We start from the raw sequence: 23,460 nt of genomic DNA on the forward strand, positions 1-23,460 counted from the left end.
TGAAAATATGTAATTCCCATTTCCCAACGGCCAACGCAACAAATTTCACGCACACTTGGCACAAATAGGAAAATGGCCAAGAAATCGATAGCAAATCAACAGACTTCACTATTTCTGCAGAGCTCACATTTCACATCAACATCGCGCTTGCTGTGAACGGCGAAGTCGTCAATCGACACGCACGGCGTTTATTACCTGGTGACGTTTTCATTGTCCTGGCTTTATCAGTGGCCCACTCGAAAACAGGCCTGTCATTGGCTGAGGCAGGGCGGAGTCGGCGCGGCGCACCTATGCCCTGGGGAGAGGGAGGGGCCGATTGTGCCCGCGCAGTGAGCCGCTGGACGGCCACTCGGGTGCAGCGCACCGCTGGGGCTGCCGGCAGTGCCGCCTGGTGGCCGCAGGTGCAACTACCGACGGCTGGCCGGAGGACGGAGGACGGAGCTCCCTGCTCCCGGACCCCCAGCTAAATGCTCCGCTGACGGAGCAGCAGAGAAGGAATCAGCGGAAGTCTGGAGACTCGTCCGAGAGCTCCGAACTGGTTTGCAGGAATGAGAACAGAGACCGTCTGACGATAAAGCGAAACTCCCGCGGGCCGGGAAAGAAATAACGCAGCACCAACTTGAGGAAACGAAGCAATACTGAGTGGAGAAAACGCATAAACCGTCACAGCAAGAGAGCGATCTCTCCCTGCGACGAAGAAAGTCATTACCAAACGCTCGCAATTTTCTTCGGATTGACCCAAGTGTCACCGAGTGTCAGAGCCTCGACAATCTTGAGGTCCGAGCCAGTCCCTGCACGTCTCTGAGCCCTAGTGTAGCGCCGGCGCCCGCTACTGACCGAGTCTCTGTATTCGTGTGGAGACAAATGGCGCGGTGTTGACGGTACCGACCGTTTCTCGCCGAGCTCCCGATGACGTGTCCGGCCAGTCTACAGTGTCTGGGCCCGGCCGAGTCACCACCACCACCGAGCGCCGCCCCGGAGGCGATGACCACTCTGCGAGTACTCGTTGGAGAGGTGAGTCAAATGGCCGTCGAAAAAAAGCAACACCTATCGTAATCATTTAATCATTAATGTCCATCAAGCTCGGCGCCAGGGTCACGTAGCCAAACACTTAAACAGCGCTCTCATTGTTGTAATAAAGTCCTCTGGTGGCGTTATTTTTAATGGCAAAAAAAAAATCATTTCACAGTTAAGAATTAAGATAGACATTTAAGCGAGGATTAGAATACCGTTTACCTACCACTCACTTCTCGCTGATTTTTTTTTACCCACTATATATAGGATCTAACCTATCTCCTATACCTATATCTCCTATATATAACGTCACCAATATAGGGTCTAACCTATCTCCTATCTCCTATAACCTATCTCCGAGGGGTAGTCATCCGCCCACCCGCTCATTCCTTACAAAATGGGTCAAAACCCTGTCCGTAAGTGTCAAGGCCCATATGATCGTCAAAATCTCCATTAGCGTCATGCATGACACCCGTACCGCACCCGAAATGCAACAGGCCCGTGCATATTAACATTCTTCTCGATAGATGTCGCTAGTGTAAACGCCTGAAGTGATGCTGCACCGCATGGCAGCCTACGCTTGCTATCTCTGATCCTAGATGGCAGCACTGACGACGCCTGCGGTTAGCTGTGCCGCAGTTTAAAATGTGATTGCGGGAGGAAGTGGGCGACTGCCAGAGACGCTATTTTTTGCTGCTTTTACATTATTGTTAAAGGGACCCTCCCACCTTCAAAAAAGTTTATGAATTGGCATGAAGGTGATGTCGCTCGGTTCAGAAAGAGCGAAAACGAATATCTACCAAATTTCATCGAAAAATATTCACCGGTTTTCAAGATATTAGACTTTTACTTTTGTTTACTTTTTTGGGATCTCCGCTGTTTCTAGCGACTTGATTTTAGAAGTGCGGCGTTTGCGGCAGATGTTGCGCGCAAATAGCATATACCACCGCGTGCTACAAAACGTTTTAGTCAAACATTTAAAAATCGTTAGATATTTGCACTGACGTCACACATTCAGAGGGGTATTCCTAAGCATTAGCCCCTCTGAATCAAAATGCTGCAATTTTGAAATTCAATATTTCCGATTTAAGGCATTTCTCGATGTTGTGAGTGCCGAAACCGGTAATTGTGAGCCAGGGACCCCATTTTGGCTATCTCAACTCAAATCTAATGTTAAGGTGGGAGGGTCCCTTTAATCGTGAAAACGAGAGAAATGCAGACCAGTGTCTGTTTCTGCAGTCACGGTTCTCTCTACAGATAATGTTTGCATATCCCGTCGCCCGTCGATCCGCGCTCGCTCCTGAGGCTGACGTTGCGGGTTCGATTCCCGACAGGATCCGCCTTTTACGTACCACACTACTGGGCTGGACGGCAACGTTACCAGCGCTGGCTACGCCATCGACGTGCTCAAGGTTCTGGCCAAGGAGGTGGGCTTCAGGTGAGAGCCACCAACCAGTCACACTTTGCCAATAAACTTCGTGTGTGTGTGTGTGTGTATGTGTGTGGGTTCGGTAGGGAGGGGAGAAGACGGCACGACTGGATGGAGGTTGGAGGGCTCTTTGGTCAAAGGTAGGAATGTAGATCAGCTGAAGTAAATATCGGTCCGACCGACCGACGGATTCGGTCGTCAATTGGGCATTTGTCTATTGAGGTCAGAAATATTGCTTGCTTGAAAATAATAAGTGGAAATGTCGACAAAATCGATTGTAGATATGTGGAACGCATTTGAGACTACTTTAGCAGGTCTAGCTTTATAAACCATTGAATTGGAGGAAATTTTTGTCAAGTTTCAGTCCAATAGGATGGAAGGTGAGGGTCGACACAAACGCATAGAAAATAGACAGGGAAGAGGGAGGAGGGAAGGAACAATAGCCCTAGCCCCTAAGTTCCCTGACACTCTATGCCCGGCCCTTGCTGGATAACTGCTTTCGGGTAAGTAGCCGACCGGATAAGCCTATCTGGTGCATTGCATTGCGGTAATGGAACCGGTCCACTCAGATTGTTGGATGCCATGCCATCAGACCGCAACACGGCGAGGCCCGCAGTCGCACGCGCCACGCACACGTCACGTTCGATACGAACGTGATGCAGTGTCTGCCACGACCTTCATAGTAAGCCGACCGAACACACTTCTGGGATACAGGGCTGTCACCACCGGGCTGCGCCGGTTACACTCCCGGCGAATACGAGCATTCGGTGACGTGGCGCAACTCGTTAAACGCTCCGGTCGGCATTGACAGTACTCCAATATAGGTATAAAGGAGCAGAGGCTATGCCGGTAATCGAAAGGCTCCATAATCGCCTTTCCTGCGTCTCAGCAAGGCACAAAGACGCACGACCACCTCGAGTAAATTAAGCACGACGTGTCGGTACGGTGTTATTGGGGGAAGTCGGTTAGCTTCAGTGCGTGAGAGGGCACGCAGCTGTACTTCTAAATTAACAACCACACGGGACCTTCATAGAAGAGGGCGACAATAGAATACAATGGAAGAATGTGTGACATGGGCGGTTCAGTGCTGGTATTATCAGATTGATGAATGATGACGAATCGAAGTGCGGCGAGTTTCTACTATACAGGAAATGACGGCTAGGAAAGTAATCTACGGCACATTACTCGTTGTTTTATTGAGCATGACAAAGAAGGACATGAATGTGAATGCAATATTGTTTTCAGAAAAGATGAATATAGTGATGATAGCCGTTTTTACGACGGCCATCTGGTACACCTTTGGTGCACATCTGGTGCAGATTAGGTGCAGATTTGGTCAAATTAGGTTCAGTGTGTCTCTTAGTAGCTATCAGCTAGGGTTGCACTAATTGCTTATAGGCCTGCTTTGTCATGAGAGAGTATCATCGATTAAAACACTGAAATAAATTCATAAAATAAAGATACTTGCTGTAAAAGAGATTAGGTGCAGATTTGGTCAAATTAGGTGCACTAGCCGGATAGCCCGTCGTGAAAACGGCTATTATCGTTTGGAAGAACCTGCATTGTGAGCACTTACTGTTCGAGTTTCTTTTTTCTTGCACCAATCGGTGAAGCTTTTTGTAGCCCAAGTTTGACCTTTCAAACACACATTATGTATAAGTGAGAAACTGAAGCAAACTATCTTCATCCGCTCTCAGTGGATAAGAGCGACAGCGCAGTGCCTGTTATAACACCCTCTTCACCGGCAGGTACCAGCTGGAGTGGCTGCAGGGCACCCAGTTCGGCGTGCAGCTGGAGAACGGCAGCTGGACGGGCATGATCCGCCAGCTGCAGGACGGCGGCGCCGACCTGGCGCTCTCCTGGTTCGCGCTCAACCCCTCCCGACTCCAGGTGATGGACTTCCTCGACGAGGTGCCCATCCGTACCTACTGGAACGCGCTGTTCGTCCGCCAGACGTCCCGCTTCCAGACGGAGAGCATGCTGGGCGCGCTGACCAAGCCGCTGGGTGTGGACGTGTGGCTGTCGCTGCTGGCCACCCTGCTGGTGGTGTCGCTGGTGCTGTGGCTGGTGCTGCGGGCCAGCCGCTCCGAGCCGCCAGAGAGCCGGCGCGACTACAGCCCCGGCGCCTGCCTGCTCTCCATCTACGGCGGCTTCATGATGCAGGGCTACGTGCGCACGCCGGCGTCGGCGGCCGGCCGCATCGTGGTCATCAGCCACTGGGCCATGTGTATCATCGTGTACGCCACCTACACTGCTCAGCTGGCCTCGTTCCTCACCGCTACCAACGTCTCGCCGCTCCTCAGCTCGGTCGACCAGGTCAGTCGGGCAGACCGGCCGGTCGCCATTTCAGTGTCCTATGTCCGCGCGTCGCCCAACGCAAGGCGTCCATTTGATTATGGGTCATTCCCGACTTCGTCATTTGTAGCCATCAGGCACGAATGGCTCTCAAAGCGCCCACTGGGGTACAACATGCAGCCTGAAATAATACCAAATTGACACGCGATAGTGCTGTACGGATGGCTCTTTCCATTGTCTAACGATCACATCGTCCGAATGTCGCTCTCCCACGCGACTTCCAACGACATTCCCATTTGCATGCTTGGCATTCGAGCTCAATATGGCGCAGGTGTACATCCTACCATCATACTATTGTGACGCACGCCACGTTTCGCGCCAACTGGTTCACCCCGCCACATCACAGGCAATGAGCTAAATTTGCGGTGAATTCGGGTGAAGGTCAATGTCAGGGCGGTCAGAGCTTCAATGAGCTGCCTGATGTGCCGCTCTGGAACGCAGATGCTTCTATTGATATGGCATTGATGTCATACTAGGTGAGGAGAAAATCTACGCAACTAGAGTAAGCGGAAATTAGTTTATGCCTAATTGTTTGTAGTCCCAAGCTCTCACACGGTTCCGCCTCCGGCGGCGACAATTGTTCCCGCCCAGCACCTCTGTCACTGACGCAGTCTCCTGCTGCCTCCAGGTAGCTACGCAGACACAGTACCCGCTGGTAGTGGACAAAACATCGGCCTCGGTGGAAGCGATGCGCCTCAGTTCAGACGCCGCGTACCGCGCCCTGTACCGGCGAATCATCCACAACGACAACGTGCTCGACATGTCGCTGATGGCCAGTCAGGGCCGTGACGTCGTGCCTGACGACGCCGTGCTCTATCTCGACTACGACCGGCTGGTGTACTACCTGCGCGAGCGCTCCTGTCTGTACCAGCCCGTGGTGGAGGTCAACTACAAGCACAACCCGGCGTACGTGGGCGCGCGGCGCGGTCTGCCGCAGAAGCCGGCGCTGAACCGCGCCCTGCGCAAGATGACCGAGTCGGGCCTGCTGCAGCGGCTCTGGAAGCGCCACTTTGTCAGCAGCTTTGTCTGCGAGCAGGCGGCAGCGGCGCCGTCGCTGGGCGCAGACCAGCTGCAGGCCATCCTGCTGGTGGTGCCGTTCGGCACGGCCGCCGCGCTGCTCTGGGTGCTGGCCGAGTGCGGCTGGCGCCGGTGTCAGCCCAGACAGATCCCCTGGCCCCCGTCGCCGCCGTCCGAGGACCTGGGCTGGCACCAGTACATCGACCCGTCGGCCCGGGCCGTCATCGGCCGGCGCCGCAACGCCTGGCACAGGGCCAACGGCAAGTTCGACTGACGCGGGCGGGAGGACAAGCGACGCGGCTAGCACAGGCGCTGAGAGAGAACAGGGAGAACGGCCTGGCGAAAAATATCTGACAGCCGCAGCAGAAGCTAGACGAGCGTCTTCAGTACGCTGGCAACCTTCTGTGTTGGAGCGAACAGCACAAATGTACCTTCTGTAGAAATGTACCGTGTCACCTAGATCATTATCATATATCAGATAAAAAGGATAGTGCCTAGACCTTAGATGGTACTTACAAGCAGGCTGTGTGCAGATAACGAAAGTGTGAAGTACGAAAGGGAGACACGATATTTTTGGCCAGTTATTTTACCTTCTCGAGTCTCGACATTGAAGAGCTATATGGCAGACAGGTGTAGCTATTTTAGGGGGAAGGGGTGGCTATTCTCACTAGTCACTAGCCTTCCCTAAGACGGTTCAGATCGGTATCACTGGGATCACAAGTTCACCCTGTAGATAAGTAATTTAGCGGGAGCGAGTTCCAGCACTGGTGGCCTCTGTACGCCGCAAACCATCCGGTTTCGTGAACCAATCCCATAAGGTCGTAACATGTACGGACGATTTCGTAGATCGTGTACCACATCATCTGCAGCTATCGAACAAGATTGGCATTGTCTCCAGAAACGCCGAACGGGGCACTTTGAGATCGATCAATGCTTCGCGAGGTCCGATCACCGATAGCCTAAACCGTCTTTAACGTTTGATGTCTAGCTAGGAAATGGTATGTTGTCATTGATATTAGACTAAGTCTCGTTCTAAGAAGCGGCAATCATTCAGTCCATGCAGTCCGTCCGTATCACCGATCGATAATACACGTTCTCACGAGCTGGATGTTCAGTAAATCGGTGATCACATCGCTGCCAATGGTCGAGTCTGTGGTCTTGGCGACATTAACCGATATTAATGGATGAGCTCAAATGAGCACCGGCGAAATGGAATGACCACTGCAAATGAACGCCCACCGGCCATCGTCAGCTTCGGCAGCGAACTGGTCCTGTTGCAGCCATGTAGCCACACTGCGCAGACAGCCGCCACGATATAGCGAGTACCCTGTGCGACAATGAGGAAGCCTTCGTGCTGCTTTCTTCTGGATGTTTCGATCTCAACAAGTATTTCAACAGGGCTTTCTTATACAGCACAGCCCAAATCTCTTGTTCACAAAGCACGAAGCCTTTCACGAACTAGTAGGCAGTGGCGTATCTAGGATTTCTCTCAGGGGGGATCCGCAGTCAAAAGGGCCCTTGACTGACTGGGTTGAAAGGGCCCTTCAGTGGCCAAAGGGCCCTTGTAGCCTGAGTTGAAAGGGTGTTCAACCCGCGTCCCGTGGGGGGGGGGGGGGGGGGCGAAACGGCCCCTTGTCCTCTTCCGTAGCTATCTCCTAAATGACTGCAGATATCCCCACCAAACTTTCAGGACCTCTACGGGCATCCATTTTACACATTGTGACCAATTTTTTTTCCAGAGGCTATGATAGGTTGGCCGCAAATGACGTCATGTTCTGCCATTTTCGACCCAAAAAAGGTTTCGCAGGAAGAGCTGTCAGCCCTACAGAGCTGTAGAAACATAAAAATGTTCCGAGATAAAAGGTGTACAATTAACAGGCCTATGTCAAATCTGAGCACAGTTTAGCCCCGCCTTGGGTTGGGCCCAGGCTGGAGCGTTGACCCTAGGTCAAATCTGAGCACAAATTACAGAAAGAGTGTCAAAAGAGTTTTGTTTGTTTTGTTGGGCTATGCCCTTTCGGTCTGACCAGACCATTTCAGCGCCGGAAGGATGATAGGAATTGAGGGAGACATTGGTCTGGGCGGGCACCTTGGTGAGTCACCGGGGCTGAGCCTGTCCAACAGGACAGGCCGACCAGCCCCCCAAGTGCTCACTGCACCCGGTTACGAGTGTGCTTCCTTAGGAGCTGCAGTGCGCTCCAATGGGAGCCGCCCGCATGGTATAAAGTTGCCCGTCCAGGTCCAGCCTGGATCATGGGTTGCGGCATGGAGGAGAAGGATTTGAATGTCCTGAGGATGGAAACGGCGAAACGGGTCATGTTAACCCGCGCCGGGCCGGGGGGGGTGTTTGAACACCCCCCTGCGGTTTTTCGCTGATATCTCAAAAACGGCGGCGCTCTGCGCCGCCGTTTTTGGCACACCTGTTTGTGCATTATTTCCGCACATGTTGTGGAAATTTCAGACCCAGGTCGCCTTAGGTCAGGTCACCAGGTCACGCCAAGTGACCTCACCTCAGAAAAATAGGAATGCTCGTCATAGCTACACCGATTGATCGATTGCCTTGAAACTTTCAGCGATTGATAAGAGCAACATTATCTATAAAATGTTTATCTCGGAATTTTGATATCGGTGACCTAAGGTCAGGTCAATATCGCGGCCTCTCCATTACCTATCAGTCAATGGGAGAAAATTGAAAAGCGTCTGTTTTGCACGAACGCTATTCTAGACACTCTCTAACATCGAGATGTAAGTAAAATTGGCACACTGAATCGGAAAATGGCAACTGTAACCCCTCGTTATGTCCCCGAGGTCATCTCAGGTCACGAACAGAATCTAACAGTTTTTCGCCAATAACTTCTGATTCAGATTTTTTCTCCAGAGCTGCACTGAAAAAAACTTACTCCCCATTTTCTAATTTTAGAATGCCAAAAAGCACTCCTGCAATCGAATAATTTTATGACCTGGCATAAGCGCCTAAAATGGGGAGTTTTGGGGAATAAAACTAGCATATAGAATATATTAAGTATCCGAACGCTTATATTATTCATGCTAGGGAGTAATTTTATGACGGAGGATAAAAGTATGCTATCTTTGGATAAAATTACACCAGATGATAATTTTATTAACTTAATACTAAAATTACTCCCATTCGGGGAATAATATTGCCATGCCAAAAAGCACTCCTTTTTTCGATAATTTTACCCCGGAGTAACTCCCCGGTAAAATCAAGCCCCGGTGTAAAAGTACCACCCCTGATAATGCGGGGTGATGTGATAATATTATGACCAAGTGTAAAATAAGGAATGCATTTAAACAATGTATTGAAACACCAACAATTGATTAACGAATGGTACCTGAGCATCAGCAGGTACAGCCCTCTGCAGACTGCGTGGTAGGCATTCTTTTTTCGACAAAACCGATAATAACTCAAAGGTTATGTTATCAGTCGGTCGGAACTCACTGCAAATAGATGCGCCATGCTCCACTCCTTCGATTAGGTCTATCAATAAACAAAGTATACGCCTTGTGTGGCAACAAAATGCAAAAGTTTGTTTTGGGGACAAATATAAACTTTTGGGTTTAGTTGCCGAACTAGATGAAAAATGGATACGGTGATGATGCCAATCTAAGGGGCGGAGTCTAGCGCGTCTCGCTGTTACGATTTCCGAATGACCGATAGCATAGTATTCGCGTTATTCTCATTTTTGTCGAAAAAAGAATACCTACCACGCAGTTTGCAGAGGGCTGTACATCTTAATTTGGACGCACTTCCAGTGATGGCGCATTAAGCGGCCGACAGGGACGTAATTTTGCTTCCTAGTTGAGAAGCGGCGTCTCAACTGGGAGGCAAAACTTCGTCTCTGCCGGCCGCAATGCGAAATCACTGGAAGGACGTTCAATGTCACAACTCACAATGGCGTTATGGTTAACACTGAGGCTAACGAATAACATCTGCGCACAGAACCACCGCCACGGATGGCAGATAAAACGAGCGTGTATGGTTAACACTGAGGCTAACGAATAACATCTGCGTACAGAACCACCGCCACGGATGGCAGATAAAACGAGCGTGTATGGTTAACACTGAGGCTAACGAATAACATCTGCGCACAGAACCACCGCCACGGATGGCAGATAAAACGAGCGTGTATGGTTAACACTGAGGCTAACGAATAACATCTGCGCACAGAACCACCGCCACGGATGGCATATAAAACGGGCGTGATCTGGGCTATGAAAGACGTACTGAGACTCATTGGCGTACTGAGACCGCCGCAGCTGAATTAGTCATAATACAGAGGCTCCAGTAGTGTGAGCCACACGTTGCGAGTCACTTGAGCCACAGGTGAGCCACAAGTCACGAGTCACTTGAACCACAGGTGAGCCACAGGTCGCCAGTCATTCGAAGTGGGCATCTCCGATGCTGGTTCTACACTACCTGGGTAACCTCCCACACCTTCTGTGATAAGCCAGCTAGGTTTACATCGAATCCCACACTCCGTATAAAGAATCTCGAACAGGGCCCTGCAGGGCCCCGTGAACTTTGTGTAGAAGACAGCGTGGGCGGCCGTCATTAGGGCCACGGTCTCCAACCTGGTGGCCGGCAGTTGGCAGACCACCACACCGTCCACCGATAGTTCCTCACCTGCCTGACGAACCCCGTTTCTCGGATCCGCCAAGGTGCCAATGGTTGTTCCACAACCATAGGCAAGTAGAGCTAGCAGCTCGTCGTCTGCCGTGAAAAAGAATATTGCAGTCAGTTGGCATCAATGCATATCGTACAAATAAACGTAAAGGAAACCTAGGAGAGAAACAAGGAACCGCGTTCGTACAGTAGCTGGCTATGCCATCTACAGTATCTGGAGACGATTCTTCGCTTCTTCCTGATTTCTTTTCACTCTCAAAATCGTAGTACGATGCGTAGTACGTTTGCGTAGTACGATACACACTTACAACTAAACGTGGTGCATAATTACAAAATAATTATACGTCGTTAAAATATTTCAGTGAAATAAGAAATTAGTACCCGATGTTCCGCTGTCATGGTTAAGTATGGAGTGCAAGTAGGTATCAAACTGCATGTAACTGTGGTATATTTGGAGACAATGAAGACAACCATGAATGGAGACAACCTGAATGGAGACAACCATGACTTTTCAATATCACTAGAGTTAAACAACACTTTTTGACTAATAGCAAAACCAACGACGATTGGCTGTCCAAAGGTGAGGTACAACATGTTGTCCCGCCCGTCGTTAAAGTGCCACCTTTTTACGGTTTTCGGTTTAAAACGGTTTTCAGTAGACCTGACCCACCTATGACCTACCCTGAAGTCCGTTTCCCGAAATTCGTCCTAGTTTTCGAGATATCCGCATTCGAACTTCACATTGATGCCATCACACAAAGTGTGGGAGATGGGATTTTAACATGGTAATGTTACATTCCCATATTCCACACATTTGTGATGGCTTTAATCTGAAGTCCAATTGCGGATATCTTGAAAACTAGGCCGAATTTCGGGAAACAGACTTCAGGGTAGGTCATAGGTGGGTTAGGTCTAGTGAAAACCGTTTTGTGTAAAAAAGGTGGCAGTCTTCCTTTAACCCTCGCCGGCCGAGGGGGGGGGGGGGGCGGGTGCCGCCCCCCCCCCCCATAGGGTTTTTTCGCGATAGCTCCGAACACGCTGGCGATAGAGAGCTGAAACTTGGCATACCTGACCTTTGATCCAAGCCGCATCTTTTGACACCAACCGCATTTTTGGGTCAGGTCAGGTCACTGACCTATGACGTCATAAGTGAACCTCTGCACGGTCTTCAGATGTCGCAACTTCGCAACGCCCTCACTGCCAGAGGAGATGTCACAAGGAAATGAAACTTGCAGGATCTAGTATCCATTATGAGTCTCACAACTCGTATATCTCGGATTTTTCCTAAAGGTCATATGAGGTCAGGTCATTTTCGTGACCTCACCATTATAAGTCAATGGGGAAAAATGAAAACTGCTATTCTGGCGCCGGGAACGATCTCCAACTATCTCAAGCACACAGAATCGTGATTTGATGCACTCCTTGCAAGGTTAGATGCGTCACTTTTGCAATGTTGACCTTGCGTGACGTCATTTATGACGTCATCAAGGTCAAATTAGTTTTTCGTCAATAACTCTTGATCAAATTGAGCTAGCGAGTCGGGGAAGGCACCAATGGACTCAGGAAGGCCTGCCGAATCGAATGATATGCGACATGACCTCTTTCGACCAACTTCGTGACCTGGGGGTGCTGACCTGACCTTGACCTGAGGTCAACACCCCAAGTTGACCTGACCCGGACAAAAAGTATATCATTCGACGCGCCTGAGCGAGGCGAACACGATGCTGCCAAAATCGGCGCTCTGCGGCCGTTTTTTGCGAAGTTATTCACCAAAAACTGAACCGTACCTTGGGGCACTTGACCTGACCTCAGAGGTCACCGGTTGACCTAGGACCTTAAAATCGGGTACCAATCTCTGCGTCTCGTAACGGCGCACACGCTCGTTTTTTCCGCGACGCGCTAGCTCCACCAGGGGCGAAACGGCGAGGGGGGGGGGGTCGTACCCGCCCCCCCCCCCCCTCGGCCGGCGCGTATGTAGAAAACCAATAGGTCCGGCGAGGGTTAAGCAAAAAAAAAAATCATCAAGAAAATAAACAGGTGTCCTGCCCTCTGCTATTAATGTATTACGCCATTGGGATATGTGAAACGTCATTTCTCCATCGTGCAGGAAGAAGCATGCGTGGGAAATACCTTCCTTCACTTGGTCTTGGCTAATGTTTTGGCCTGACCTCGTATTTATCGAAAATACCTCGGGCCTAACTTTACATTCGCTAAAAAAATCAGTCAGATCTAAACATTATTCCAGCCCTGGCCAGGAATATATTGTCTACGATGATCTGCTCGAGCCCAGTTATATAGAAAAAGAGTATCCCCCCCCCCCCGGCACGATGTGTTGCTAGCGGAACACCTCATCCGAAAAGGTGTGCTTGTGCCCGCTCAAAACTCACCGTCTTTGTCGGCCGGCTCCACGTTTATCATCGTCTGGGCATACTTCTTCGCGGTATGTCTGATTTTGTGCAGCACATGCTCCTTCACGTCCTCCTCGAGCCCCATGATCATTCCCAAGTCAGTCCACACCTGGAAACATCGCAAAATCACATTAATGAATAGACTTAACATCCAGCAACATCAAGTGAACATTATATCATTGTCGAAGGTCAGGTCAGGTAAGTTACTGCGACTGAAAGATGCGCTAGTCCAACTACACTGTTAACTGAATGTATTGATTGTATTGTATAAATTGTCGTTGGTGCGTCTTGTGTTAGGGTTCCCAACTTCCTCATGCCTACCTTTTCCTGATAGCAGACAAGGGAGCCCAACCAGGTAAGAGAACCTGCACTTAACATGTTGGACGAGTTCCTCCCTGCTGGCGTGATTGCCTACCTATTTTTCAGCACCTAGAGCCGCCACTTCCATACCTAGGTATTTGGAGCATTTTCATACAGTGTCCCTGAGTGAGATGCTTATATTGTTACTTACACTGTGAGTTGCATGGTTTAAAAAATATCACAAAATCTATAACTTATTAGCTCTACATAACAATCTTGATCACAACTTGAACTAAATCAGGGTAATTGACATGGCTGTTTCCCCCATGGTTTCAATGGCCTTGAGCATGTCATGGGTGACAATTTGTCTTCAAGAATTTCATCATCGTGGAAATCTTCGTCCGCAAATCTACGTTAACGCATTTCTTGGATTGTATGGTCATACTACGGATTACTGTAAGGTCATACTAACAAAACACAAAGTATACAGTAATTTCAGCTTACCTTCGAGGCCTGGGACGCTTGCTCGGTTCTCTGACAGAAGGCCTTGGTTCTGACGACTTGAGCACAATGGCGGTCGCGAATGGTCGCGAACTGCAGAGACATTCCGAAAATATTATTCTTGGAATAATACTGTGCTGGACGAATAGATTAATCACTTTTAGATTAGTTACGTCACAACGGAATAGGATTATCAAGAAAGTGATACAGTATTGCTTGAAATACGCTCCCGAATACTCCCGAAGAATAATGTTAGTAATGCTACCACATAATATTACTCCATGGTTATAAAATTATTGTCCGGACATGATAGTTATATCACGAATGAAGTAATTTTCACACCTACATGAGAATAGTTTTATTCTGTCGTGTCAATTTATCAGCCGTAATGGAGTATAAAAATTACCCTAATTACTCCACGGCGGTTTATTTTTATGCAGTTTTGATAAAAGTACTCTAGCTGTCAATTTTATTACCATCTAATGGGAGTTCAGCACAAATATATTCCAATGACCTTGTTTATCACTGTGAAATAAGCTAAAATTACCCCATGCATCTTTGAGACTGATATGAATTTATAACCCGAAAGAATAAAAAGGACACGTGATAAAATTAGAAGATAAAATTAGCACTTGCTAAAACACAAAAGAGATGATTATAGTACCAGGTTTAAGAATAACTTTCAAAAACGCCCTTAATGCAATGCAGAGAGTAAGAATACGCTACAAAACATAATCATTATATGCCATTGGTGCGTGATTATTCGCCAAACTGGAGTGGAAAAACTCCAAAAATAACTCTCTAGGTGTAAGTTTTTTTCAGTGTGGAGCCGGAGACGTCTGAAATTTCCACGGCTCCGCATCCCTGGTTAAACGCAGTTCACACTTGCCCGTAAGGTCTGCCGGTGACGGGCCCGACACCGTCAAAACGGCCGAAACTGACGGAGCGACGGCCGTCAGGTCGACGGGCATGTGTGAACCGGCAGCGTTTGACGGCCGGCAACAGCTGACTGCGCCGGCGCCGGACCTGACGGCCGTCGCTTTGGAAAGTTCAGCAATGTTCAACTTTTGACGGTGACGGGCCCGTCGGTTTGAATGTCTGCGTGTTGGAGGAAGAGGAAAAGGAACGTTATCATGCAGCATGGAGCTTAAATGCATTTTTAAGATAATTTAAATCATTTTCTATCCATTTGTTGAGATGAAAATGTTTATTACGGCACGATATCTTGAGATTCGCTCCCTGATTTAAGTCAGCGAACCGATGTATCTTTCATTAAAATAAAATTGTTGCATTATTTGACATAAAAATGTAAAAGCGTGGGCTTTTATTTCTGTAATTCAAAGAATATTTTTAACTTCTCGGCCTCTACCATCCCCCATCCCATCCCATCCCCTTCCCCATCTGCGTCGTTCTCGAAAATGGTGCGCCATTTCTGTCACAACATATGGCAGCCAATGGGAGCTACCAAATATCAACTTTCGTTTGACGGGCTGCAGGCCGTCAGGTCGACGGCGACGGGCCCGACACCGACAGACTGACGGTCATGTGTGAACTGCGTTTTAGAAGCACGGTATATAGAGTACTAGGTAAAACCGGTTCGAAATTACAACACTAAGGTATTTTGACCACTATTTTCAGCTGACCCTTTAAGTCTAAAAAAGAGAACTAAGTAACAAATTTCAATGAGTTTTATTATTTGTATATATATTTTTGATTTATGATCAGAGACCACGCCATGTATGAATCTGTGAAGCATTAACGAAAATAAATTGTTGGGTATATCCGCCATTTCAAAAATTATATATCTTAAGTTGCAAGGATTGTTCATGGACAAAATTAATTTTTCACAATCAAAATTTAAAATTGAAGGACAAAAAGTAATATCAAAGGCCAACTCCCTTTTGTTGAATTTCGAAATTACCATGGTTCTGAGCTGTTCAGCCTACCGGACCTGCCAATGCTCTACCATGAATTGTCGAGTAACTTCAGTGATGTGGGGCTTACAACATGGTCAAAAAATATCAAAATTGAATTATCTATCAGATTCTGTGCCTTTTGTTGCCTTTTAAAGGTTGGAAACTGTGTTTAGTTGATATTCAATGCATAACCACCATTGCTGTCCATGGTCACCCTGTTCCACTATATGTAATGATTCTCAAAAACTAGATCGATGTGGGGTCTAAATATTTCACTAAAATTAACAAAATCGCTTACATTATAACATATTAAAATGTCAAAACGTAAGAAACGCGGGAACTTTAAAAGATTTACGTCTAATTCTAAAACTTCGAATTTTGAATACAAAACAGTTCTGGACGAAAACATAGCTAGATGGCGAACTAGTCATTATTGGGCTCACAAAGACCCCTTATTAAAATAAAAATTCAATTTTCTTCCAAAATATGTATGATTTATTGCAGTTTAAGAATTAAAAGATGCATTATTTTGGTCTGGTATGCGTTGGCTTCCTTGCCGCCTAAGGTCACACGGTGAGAGTTAATGGCATATTAATAGAAAACAAGACCGATGTGGGGTCTATTTCAAGCATGATAGTAAACAAAATTGAATTTTGTATCTATTGGTATAGGTTTTTAAACAAAATAAACGCGGGAACTTTACGAAACGTGGTATTGAAAACTGCCGACCATAATTATCACCCGCAGTTACGCGCAGTTTTCTGTACTGCTATCGCTAGCAAACGCCAGTTTTTGTATTTGATTGGTTTAACGGCGTTTCTTTTACTGATTGAGAACACTTTTAAGTTTCAAGCTATTCAGCATGGCTTTGGATTCAACTCAAGGCGCTCAAGGCTACAAACATTTTCAAATTTAATGAATTTTTTGTTGGATTTGTTTTTGATAGGCCTCGGAACCGGAAACGGATTTTGAAAAGTATTTTTATTGTGAGTTTATCTGTGCCGGGTGGGGTGGATTTGTGTCAAGTTTCTTTTCTGTGGTTAGTTCATATTCAAATGAGTTGAGATACAAATCAAAATAGTTTTTATATTGATTTGCCATCAGGATTATTAGGTAGGTACCTATCCTACGAAGTATGTAGTCTACCTGAAGTCAAGTCTATATAAACCCCTCACCCAGATTCATTTTGGTCCTCTGCTCTCTTGTTGCCATGATCCTGATCTTCTCCTTCTCTTCTGCGTCTCAATCTCCTGCTTCCCATGAGCAACCCGCTCCCTTTGCCTCTTTCCTTTCTACTTTGGTAAGCATCTACTTTGGTAAGCATCTTCAGGTTGAGACCCTGCTGTGGTTGGCCATTTCGAGTTGTGCTTTTGGAGCTTGCAGCAATGCGTGTTTCAAGTAACTCACCAGAAAAGATGATGCTCTGAGAATGAATAAAAGCCCACAAATTCCTGTAATTGACAAGTTACATGGATAAGTTTGAGTTATTATATCATTAAAAAAGTCTTGCAATGTGTGTAGCGAATAGCGATCATGAAGTACATGCCCTCCGCGGGCTTTGTCCACCTCTCCCAAACATCCACCCTGCTAAGGGTTGGACAGACAACTATCCGATGGGGGAAGCCTGGAGGTTCCCCCAGGGTCCAATCCTATAAAATGTCTTACTATTCTATTCACAGCATTTGGTAACATTTATGGTGCTGTCAGTGCTGAGTCTGGGTGATTGAGTCTTGACAACTCACCTCAACCTGGGTGTCTGCCCAGACCAATGTTTCCTCATAATGTCTCCAGGTCTCCACTGCTCTCCTTGCCTGTTTCAGCTGTCTACCCCTGCACGCCTGATTCCTGACTCCCTCTCTCATTCGCTTTACCCAGGTTTTGCCAATGTTCTGAGTGTGCAGTTGCTGCTTTTTGGTGCGCACACACCCCAGACTCTCCATCCAATTAACGCCTGAACAGTTGCTGAAAGTGCCTCCCACCAGACTTGCTGAATGGCTACTACTTGCATATGCTATCTGGAGTGTAGCTTCCCCAACTAGCTGCCATGGCTCTCGGCAGCTGGGCTTAATAGGTCACAGGTCAAAGTTCATTTGGGTCAGGTTCATAAAATGTCAAGGACATGTGTAAAATTGATCAACTGGAGGGTACTGAAAGTTTCGTCGCAATCGGCGTCTTTTTTATGCGAGTTATGAGTTATCCGCGAAAAACCGAGGAGGGGTCCGTTCGACCCCCCCCCCCCCATACGGGCGAGGGTTAGGCCACATTCGGAAAGTCAAGCTACATCTAGCTAGGCACATCAGCCTATCACGAGCGTTTGACTAGTAAAATATAGACATTTGCAGCCTTTTTTGACGTTGAATAAGCTGATTTAGTTATAGGTCGTCAATCGTCATTATGTGCCTGCCGCCGCTTTTGTCGTCTTCATTGTGTGCTTTGTGGTTTTTTAGTTTTGATCATATCATCCTCCATCAGGCTTGTTTCTGGCGGTGGTTCTGGAGACAGCGTGTCGATCCAGCTGTAGAACGTCATCCGGAGGTGGCAGAGTGTGATGGCCAGCCACGCGGCGCGCGTATCGACATTGACTATCACATCATCTCCAGGTCAGTACCTAATTGTGTGAACCAACGCGTCCACAGGTCAGCTGTGTCCCTTTTCGTCACTAGATCAGCGACGTGATGGCAATTCTGTGACCCATCACCGCGTCCTTAGGTGGGTGGCTCGGGAGAACTTTTTGTGTTGCCGGGATGGGATGCCTGCTAATGCAGGTGCCGCTGCAACTTAGTGTCGTGACGCATGATGGGTCTCAGGTTCGGGTTTCGATTTCTCGAGTGAGAAATGTGTGTACAGGCTTATATACTATTATTATAGCTGAGTGTGCGTCAGGAAACGTTATGAGCTATGCGTCGTGGTCGCCGTGGCTCGTAGTGGTATTTGACGACCGTCGTGACCTGTGACGGTCACCGTGACTGCTATGTGATGGTCGCCGCGGCTGGCATATGACGGCCGCCGTGACTTCTATAACGGCCTTCGTGACTGAAACGTGACGGTCGTCTTGACATGCCGCGACTCGCTGCTTTACAGGTCACTGGTCGAGGGCGCTCGAGCTGACGGTGTCTTCCGACGGCTCCACGGTGACCAGCGCCGCCACCGCCGAGACCATCCGACTCCTGAAATGCTAACGGCCGTGCACGAACAAGAGGCTCTAAGCATCCAGGTGCAAGGCAAGCGCCATGCTCAGAGGTGTCATCCGAAGAAGGCCGCACAGTGCACTTTAGGGTGAGCTCGGGTGTAGTGCGCGCCGACGGATAGGATGAAATGACGGGCCGGCCATCAGATTTCAGTGCGGGGATCAAGATGGTCGGAGCCGATGTGGCTCGGTTGATGGTGTGGCAGGGTTGATTGAGAGTGAAAGCGAGACACCCGGATCTGTGAAGAATACGCCGATACGGGTCTCGAACGTCGTCTCGCAATTTGTGCTCTGTAATATGACGGCTATGCCGTGGTATCATTCACTCTCGGTGCGCTAATAAATAATAAATAGGACAGAGGCTGGAATTAAGATATTATATTTGGATGTAAGGGGCAGGTTTGGGCCAGCGCTATATTAGAAATCGTGAGCGTGCTAGTTGCAATCAATCGCGCGCTTCTTGTTGAGCATCTGTGAGCGAGAAAATACTTTCTCTGGAACTTAGCAGTTCGTCGTGAAATATTTGAATTGTATCTTTGGAGTAAGTTGTCAGAACATGAATGCATTTTTGGTGTCCACTGCAGCTGCTGTTCTGGAACAGAAACATGCCGAGATCGGCTGTGTATGTATGTTGTGGCAAAATCAAGCAGCCGTACCATGAATCAAAAGCGATATGTGAATTAAAGTGAATATATTTCACTATTTTTCAGTTTTATCATACAGATCACAGAAATGCGTCAAATACTGATCACACCCGGTTCCAAACAAAAACGCTTGCGATCACTGGAAAATAAATAAACAATAGATACCCATGTGGCTGCCTGGCGTGATCCGAGACTCTCTCTCTCTCTCTCTCTCTCTCTCTCTCTCTCTCTCTCTCTCTCTCTCTCTCTCTCTCTCTCTCTCTCTCTCTCTCTCTCTCTCTCTCTCTCTCTCTCTCTCTCTCTCTATCTCCTCTCTCTCTTCCTCTCCCTCTCCCTCTCCCCCTCTCTCTCTCACTGTTGTTGCTGACGCACACGGCCGAATCGGCCAAGATGGAGAGCACGGAACGATGCTGGTGACTGGCGGACCAGCGAAAACAGGAAAGGAGATGAAAAGCTCTAGCTCCCGTCTGCGCGCGGAAGGGCGCTGATTGGCGCGGCTCACAGACTCCATTGGCTCATCAGACTGTTGTTGGTTTTCTCCCTCCCCTCCCACAGGCCTAGCCAGGTAGCTTAGTTGTGCGCGAAAGCGAGCGGCCAGAGCGGGGCTAGGCGTCGCCCTCCCAGGTACCGGGCAGTGCAGCTGGACTTGCCGCGGATGGTCCCCCTCTGATCTCGGCACACTCGGCAGAGTGCGGCCGGACACGCCATAGAATTGCATAGCGTGGATAGGCCGTATGGTGTCGCTGTCGTTATTATAAAAGCGTAAGTAGAAGGTTGAAGCAAGATAGAATGCCATCTTTTTTCGAGCTTTGTTACAAATTATTAGTATTGGCCGTTTCATTACGTATAATATCGCAAAGCACAGCTTTATGCGCTGGCTACAATATATGCGCGTCGGTTGCGGCAGTAATCATCGAAGAAATGTATGATTTATGAACGTTTCTTGGTCATAGAATGATAATACATTGCAATGATTACCTGTTGTAAAGAAAACTCCTATCCTGCCGCTCTATCGTCCGGAATTATTCGTGTTTGATTACGGTGATTCCGCCACTCTATCAGCTGATTTTTGTTTCCGAGTCACGTGACCAACCGGTGTCTCCCTGGTTAGAAGGACCCTGGCCGGCCGAGTGGGAGGGTGGGTGCCACCACATCGTTTTTTTTTTTTGCGACAGCTCGGAACACGTCGGCAACAGAGAGCCGAAACTGGGCATAGCTACCTGACCTTTGATGCAAACCGGGCCTTGTGACACCTGCATTTTCAAGGGGGGCCTCTGGTCGCTGTTACCCTCAGAGGGCCTCTGCAGACCATCACTGGCCTCAAAGGGCACTCTAGTGGCCTCCATGGACCTTCTGGGTACCTGAAAGGGCCCTTTGTTTTCTCTCCAGGGGCCCTTGTTTACCTCAAAAGGTCCTCTTTTACTTCAGATGGCCGTATGTTTGTCTAATACATGAGGCCCCTGGTGGCCTGAGAGGCCCTGTTTGTGTCCCAAAGGGCCCTTTGTTGACCTCTTAAGGCCCCTAGTTGGCCTAAAAAGTCCTCTGATTGTCCTATAGGGCCCTCTGTTCCCCTCAGAGGGCCAGTCTTTACCTCAGAGTGCCTGCTGACCTCATAGAGCCCATAGTGGCCTGACATAGCCTTCATATCACCTCAGAGGGCCCTCTGGTGTAAGGCTCAAGTGACCTTCTCAGAGGGCTCCGGCTGCCCTGTGACTGACAATTGTCCACTCTTATCCCCCTTTTGGGTGACCTATTTCCCCCTCTGACACCCAAGCCAAAATACAATTTTGGGACACTGACTCCGAGGGCCAGTTGATTTTCAGAGGGCCCTCTTTGAAGTTGATGTGAGGACCCGCTATTCGCCTCAGAGGGCCCTCTGGTGGCTTCAGACTTCAGAGGACTCTATTTTGGTATCAGCGGGCGCCTCTCTGTGGCATCAGAGGGCCCTCAGAGGCCTCAAAGGGCCCTATTACATCTCAGAGAGCTGTCTTTGAACTCAGAGGGATCTTTTTTACTTCTTTGTGGTGTCTAAGGGGGCCCTCTGGCCTTTGTTCGCCTCAAGGGGCCTCAAGGGGTCCTCCGATGACTTCCAAGGACCCTCTTTGATCTCAGAGGGCCTGATGACCTCATAGGGCTCATGGTGGTCTGACATAGCATCATATCACCTCAGAAGGCCCTCCAGTGGCCTGAGAGGGCACTTTGTGGCCTTTGAAGGCCCTCCATTCGCCTTAGAGGGCCCTCTTTGATCTCTTTGATCTCTTCGATCTCAGAGGGCCCTCTTTGAGGTGGCTGTGAGAGCCCTTTGTTCACCTCAGAGGGGCCTCTGGTGACCTCCAGGGACCATCTTTGATCTAAGAGGGCCGTCTGGTGGCCTCATAGGGTACCTTGTGGCCTGAAATTGACCCTTTTTGACCTCAGAGGGCTCTTTTCGACCTATTCGAGATGTCTGAGAGGGCCCTTGGGGCCTGAGAGGGCCCTCTAAGTGCTTGAGAGGACCCTCTGAGTGCCTGAGAGGGCCCTCTGAGTGCCTGAGAGGGCCCTCTGAGTGCCTGAGAGGGCCCGCTGAGTGTCTGAGAGGGCCCTCTGAGTGCCTGAGAGGGCCCTCTGAGTGCTTGAGAGGGCCCTCTGAGTGCCTGAGAGGGCCCTCTGAGTGTCTGAGAGAGCCATCTGAGTGCCTGAGAGGGCCCTCTGGGCTTTGGCCCCCGTTCGTCTCAGAGGGTCCCTTTATTCGCCCCTTCAGAGGGCTCTCTGTTTGCCTCAAAGGGCCCTCTGTTTGCCTAAAACGACCCCCTATTCGCCTCAGAGTGCCCTTTGGTGACCACAGGGGGCTCTATTGTTGCATTGTAGGGCCCTCTGTTGCCTCCGAGGGCCTTTTTTATCTCAGAGGGCCCTCTTTGAGCTCAGAGGGCTCTTTTCGACCTCTCGAGATGTCTGAGAGGGCCCTCGGGCCTGAGAGGGCCCTCTGAGTGCTTGAGAGGGCCCTCTGAGAGCCTGAGAGGGCCCTCTGAGTACCTGAGAGGGCCCTCTGAGTGCCTGAGAGAGCCCTCTGAAAGCATGAGAGGGCCCTCTGAGTGCCTGAGAGGGCCCTTTGAGTGCCTGAGAGGGCCCTCTGTGTGTCTGAGAGGGTCCTCTGTGTGCCTGAGAAGGTCCTGTTTGTTGTAAAGGGCCCTTAATTTACTCTACAAGGTCCCTCGTTGGCCTAAAGGGATCCTCTGATAGTCCTAAAAGGGTCCCTAAAAATGTAATTGTTACTTTTCATTATGTAAAAAAAATGTAAGTGGTGAAAAGGGCCCTCAGTGTTTTCAATTTTTTTTTCGAGTAAAAAAAAATATTTTTTTTTTTGCTCCAGGGGGGATCCTAGGACCCCCAGGGTCCCCCCTTGGATACGCCACTGCTAGTAGGTATAATCGTATTATTGTTTGGCAGGCCGTTCAGTAGGTCATTAGCCTCATCCTCAAGAGCAGCTCAAACTCCAAATTGTCATAAAAATAAAATCGGTCGGGCAAAAACAGATATTGATTCCGTATTGATTCCGGCGGATTTCATTATTCGTCCGGGAACTCAGTAGTATTCAGCTTGCGAGCTGAAATTCAAGCACTGATTGACATGAGGAGTTTAAATGACATCTTAACAATTTTGCTCATCATTTTAGGAGCTTGAATTGTGGAGTCTTTGTCAAAAACTTTACATCTTCATTTTAGGGCTCCAATACCTGAAATGTGGAACATTCGAGATAGCAATTAGGGCGCGGGGTTTGTAAGATGTATTGCATCAGTTGTAATGAAAATCAAGGACGTCAGTAATGCGAAGGAACGGGAATATCTCGGCACTGGTCGCCGCCGAAAGGGGTAGTGTGCCGGCGGTATCCCGCTCACACCACCGTCACGGGCCGGCGGCTCTGACCCGGCCCGGGGCGTGACGGGCCGGTAACGCCGTGGGAACGCCCCCGGCTGTCCCGCCCATTGATTGCCGATGCTCGGCAGCCCTTAGCGGCGCCGCTGCAGTGGCCGTGATGAGCACCCCGTTGTTTTCCCTGAGAACGGG

General features: G+C 48.9%; 2 protein-coding genes and 1 long non-coding RNA gene across 3 annotated transcripts; 2 read left to right on the forward strand and 1 right to left on the reverse strand.

Moving 5' to 3' along the window:
• Window positions 1–318: 318 nt before the first annotated feature.
• LOC122380785 (glutamate receptor ionotropic, kainate 2-like) lies at window positions 319–6,967 on the forward strand. The gene is made up of 4 exons (XM_043364256.1): window positions 319–1,014; window positions 2,349–2,452; window positions 4,192–4,759; window positions 5,427–6,967. Exons 1-4 carry the CDS (start codon window positions 910–912, stop codon window positions 6,087–6,089), a joined length of 1,440 nt encoding a protein of 479 aa, XP_043220191.1. The 5' UTR covers window positions 319–909; the 3' UTR covers window positions 6,090–6,967.
• A 2,151-nt stretch (window positions 6,968–9,118) lies between these two features.
• Window positions 9,119–14,489, reverse strand: LOC122380786. The gene is made up of 3 exons (XM_043364257.1): window positions 13,673–14,489; window positions 12,848–12,977; window positions 9,119–10,547 (listed from the first exon to the last, which is right to left on the reverse strand). Exons 1-3 carry the CDS (start codon window positions 13,772–13,774, stop codon window positions 10,180–10,182), a joined length of 600 nt encoding a protein of 199 aa, XP_043220192.1. The 5' UTR covers window positions 13,775–14,489; the 3' UTR covers window positions 9,119–10,179.
• A 1,724-nt stretch (window positions 14,490–16,213) lies between these two features.
• LOC122380787 lies at window positions 16,214–19,584 on the forward strand. The gene is made up of 2 exons (XR_006256384.1): window positions 16,214–18,185; window positions 18,667–19,584. It is a non-coding gene; the product is annotated as an uncharacterized LOC122380787 (long non-coding RNA).
• The last annotated feature ends 3,876 nt before the right edge of the window (window positions 19,585–23,460 follow it).

Source organism: Amphibalanus amphitrite, unplaced genomic scaffold (assembly GCF_019059575.1).
Source record: "Amphibalanus amphitrite isolate SeventyFive unplaced genomic scaffold, NRLGWU_Aamphi_draft 000106F_arrow, whole genome shotgun sequence".
NCBI classification, from domain to species: domain Eukaryota; kingdom Metazoa; phylum Arthropoda; class Thecostraca; order Balanomorpha; family Balanidae; genus Amphibalanus; species Amphibalanus amphitrite.

Excerpts from the sequence above, each read along its gene's own strand:
- LOC122380785 (XM_043364256.1), top strand. The coding sequence starts at position 910 with ATGACGTGTCCGGCCAGTCTACAGTGTCTGGGCCCGGCCGAGTCACCA. Across the intron at positions 1,015-2,348 it reads TGCGAGTACTCGTTGGAGAG|GATCCGCCTTTTACGTACCA; the intron begins GTGAGTCAAATG and ends GATTCCCGACAG. Across the intron at positions 4,760-5,426 it reads TCCTCAGCTCGGTCGACCAG|GTAGCTACGCAGACACAGTA; the intron begins GTCAGTCGGGCA and ends TGCTGCCTCCAG.
- LOC122380786 (XM_043364257.1), bottom strand. The coding sequence starts at position 13,774 with ATGTCTCTGCAGTTCGCGACCATTCGCGACCGCCATTGTGCTCAAGTC. Across the intron at positions 12,978-13,672 it reads AAGCGTCCCAGGCCTCGAAG|GTGTGGACTGACTTGGGAAT; the intron begins GTAAGCTGAAAT and ends CGATGTTTCCAG. Across the intron at positions 10,548-12,847 it reads GGAGCCGGCCGACAAAGACG|ACGACGAGCTGCTAGCTCTA; the intron begins GTGAGTTTTGAG and ends TTTTCACGGCAG.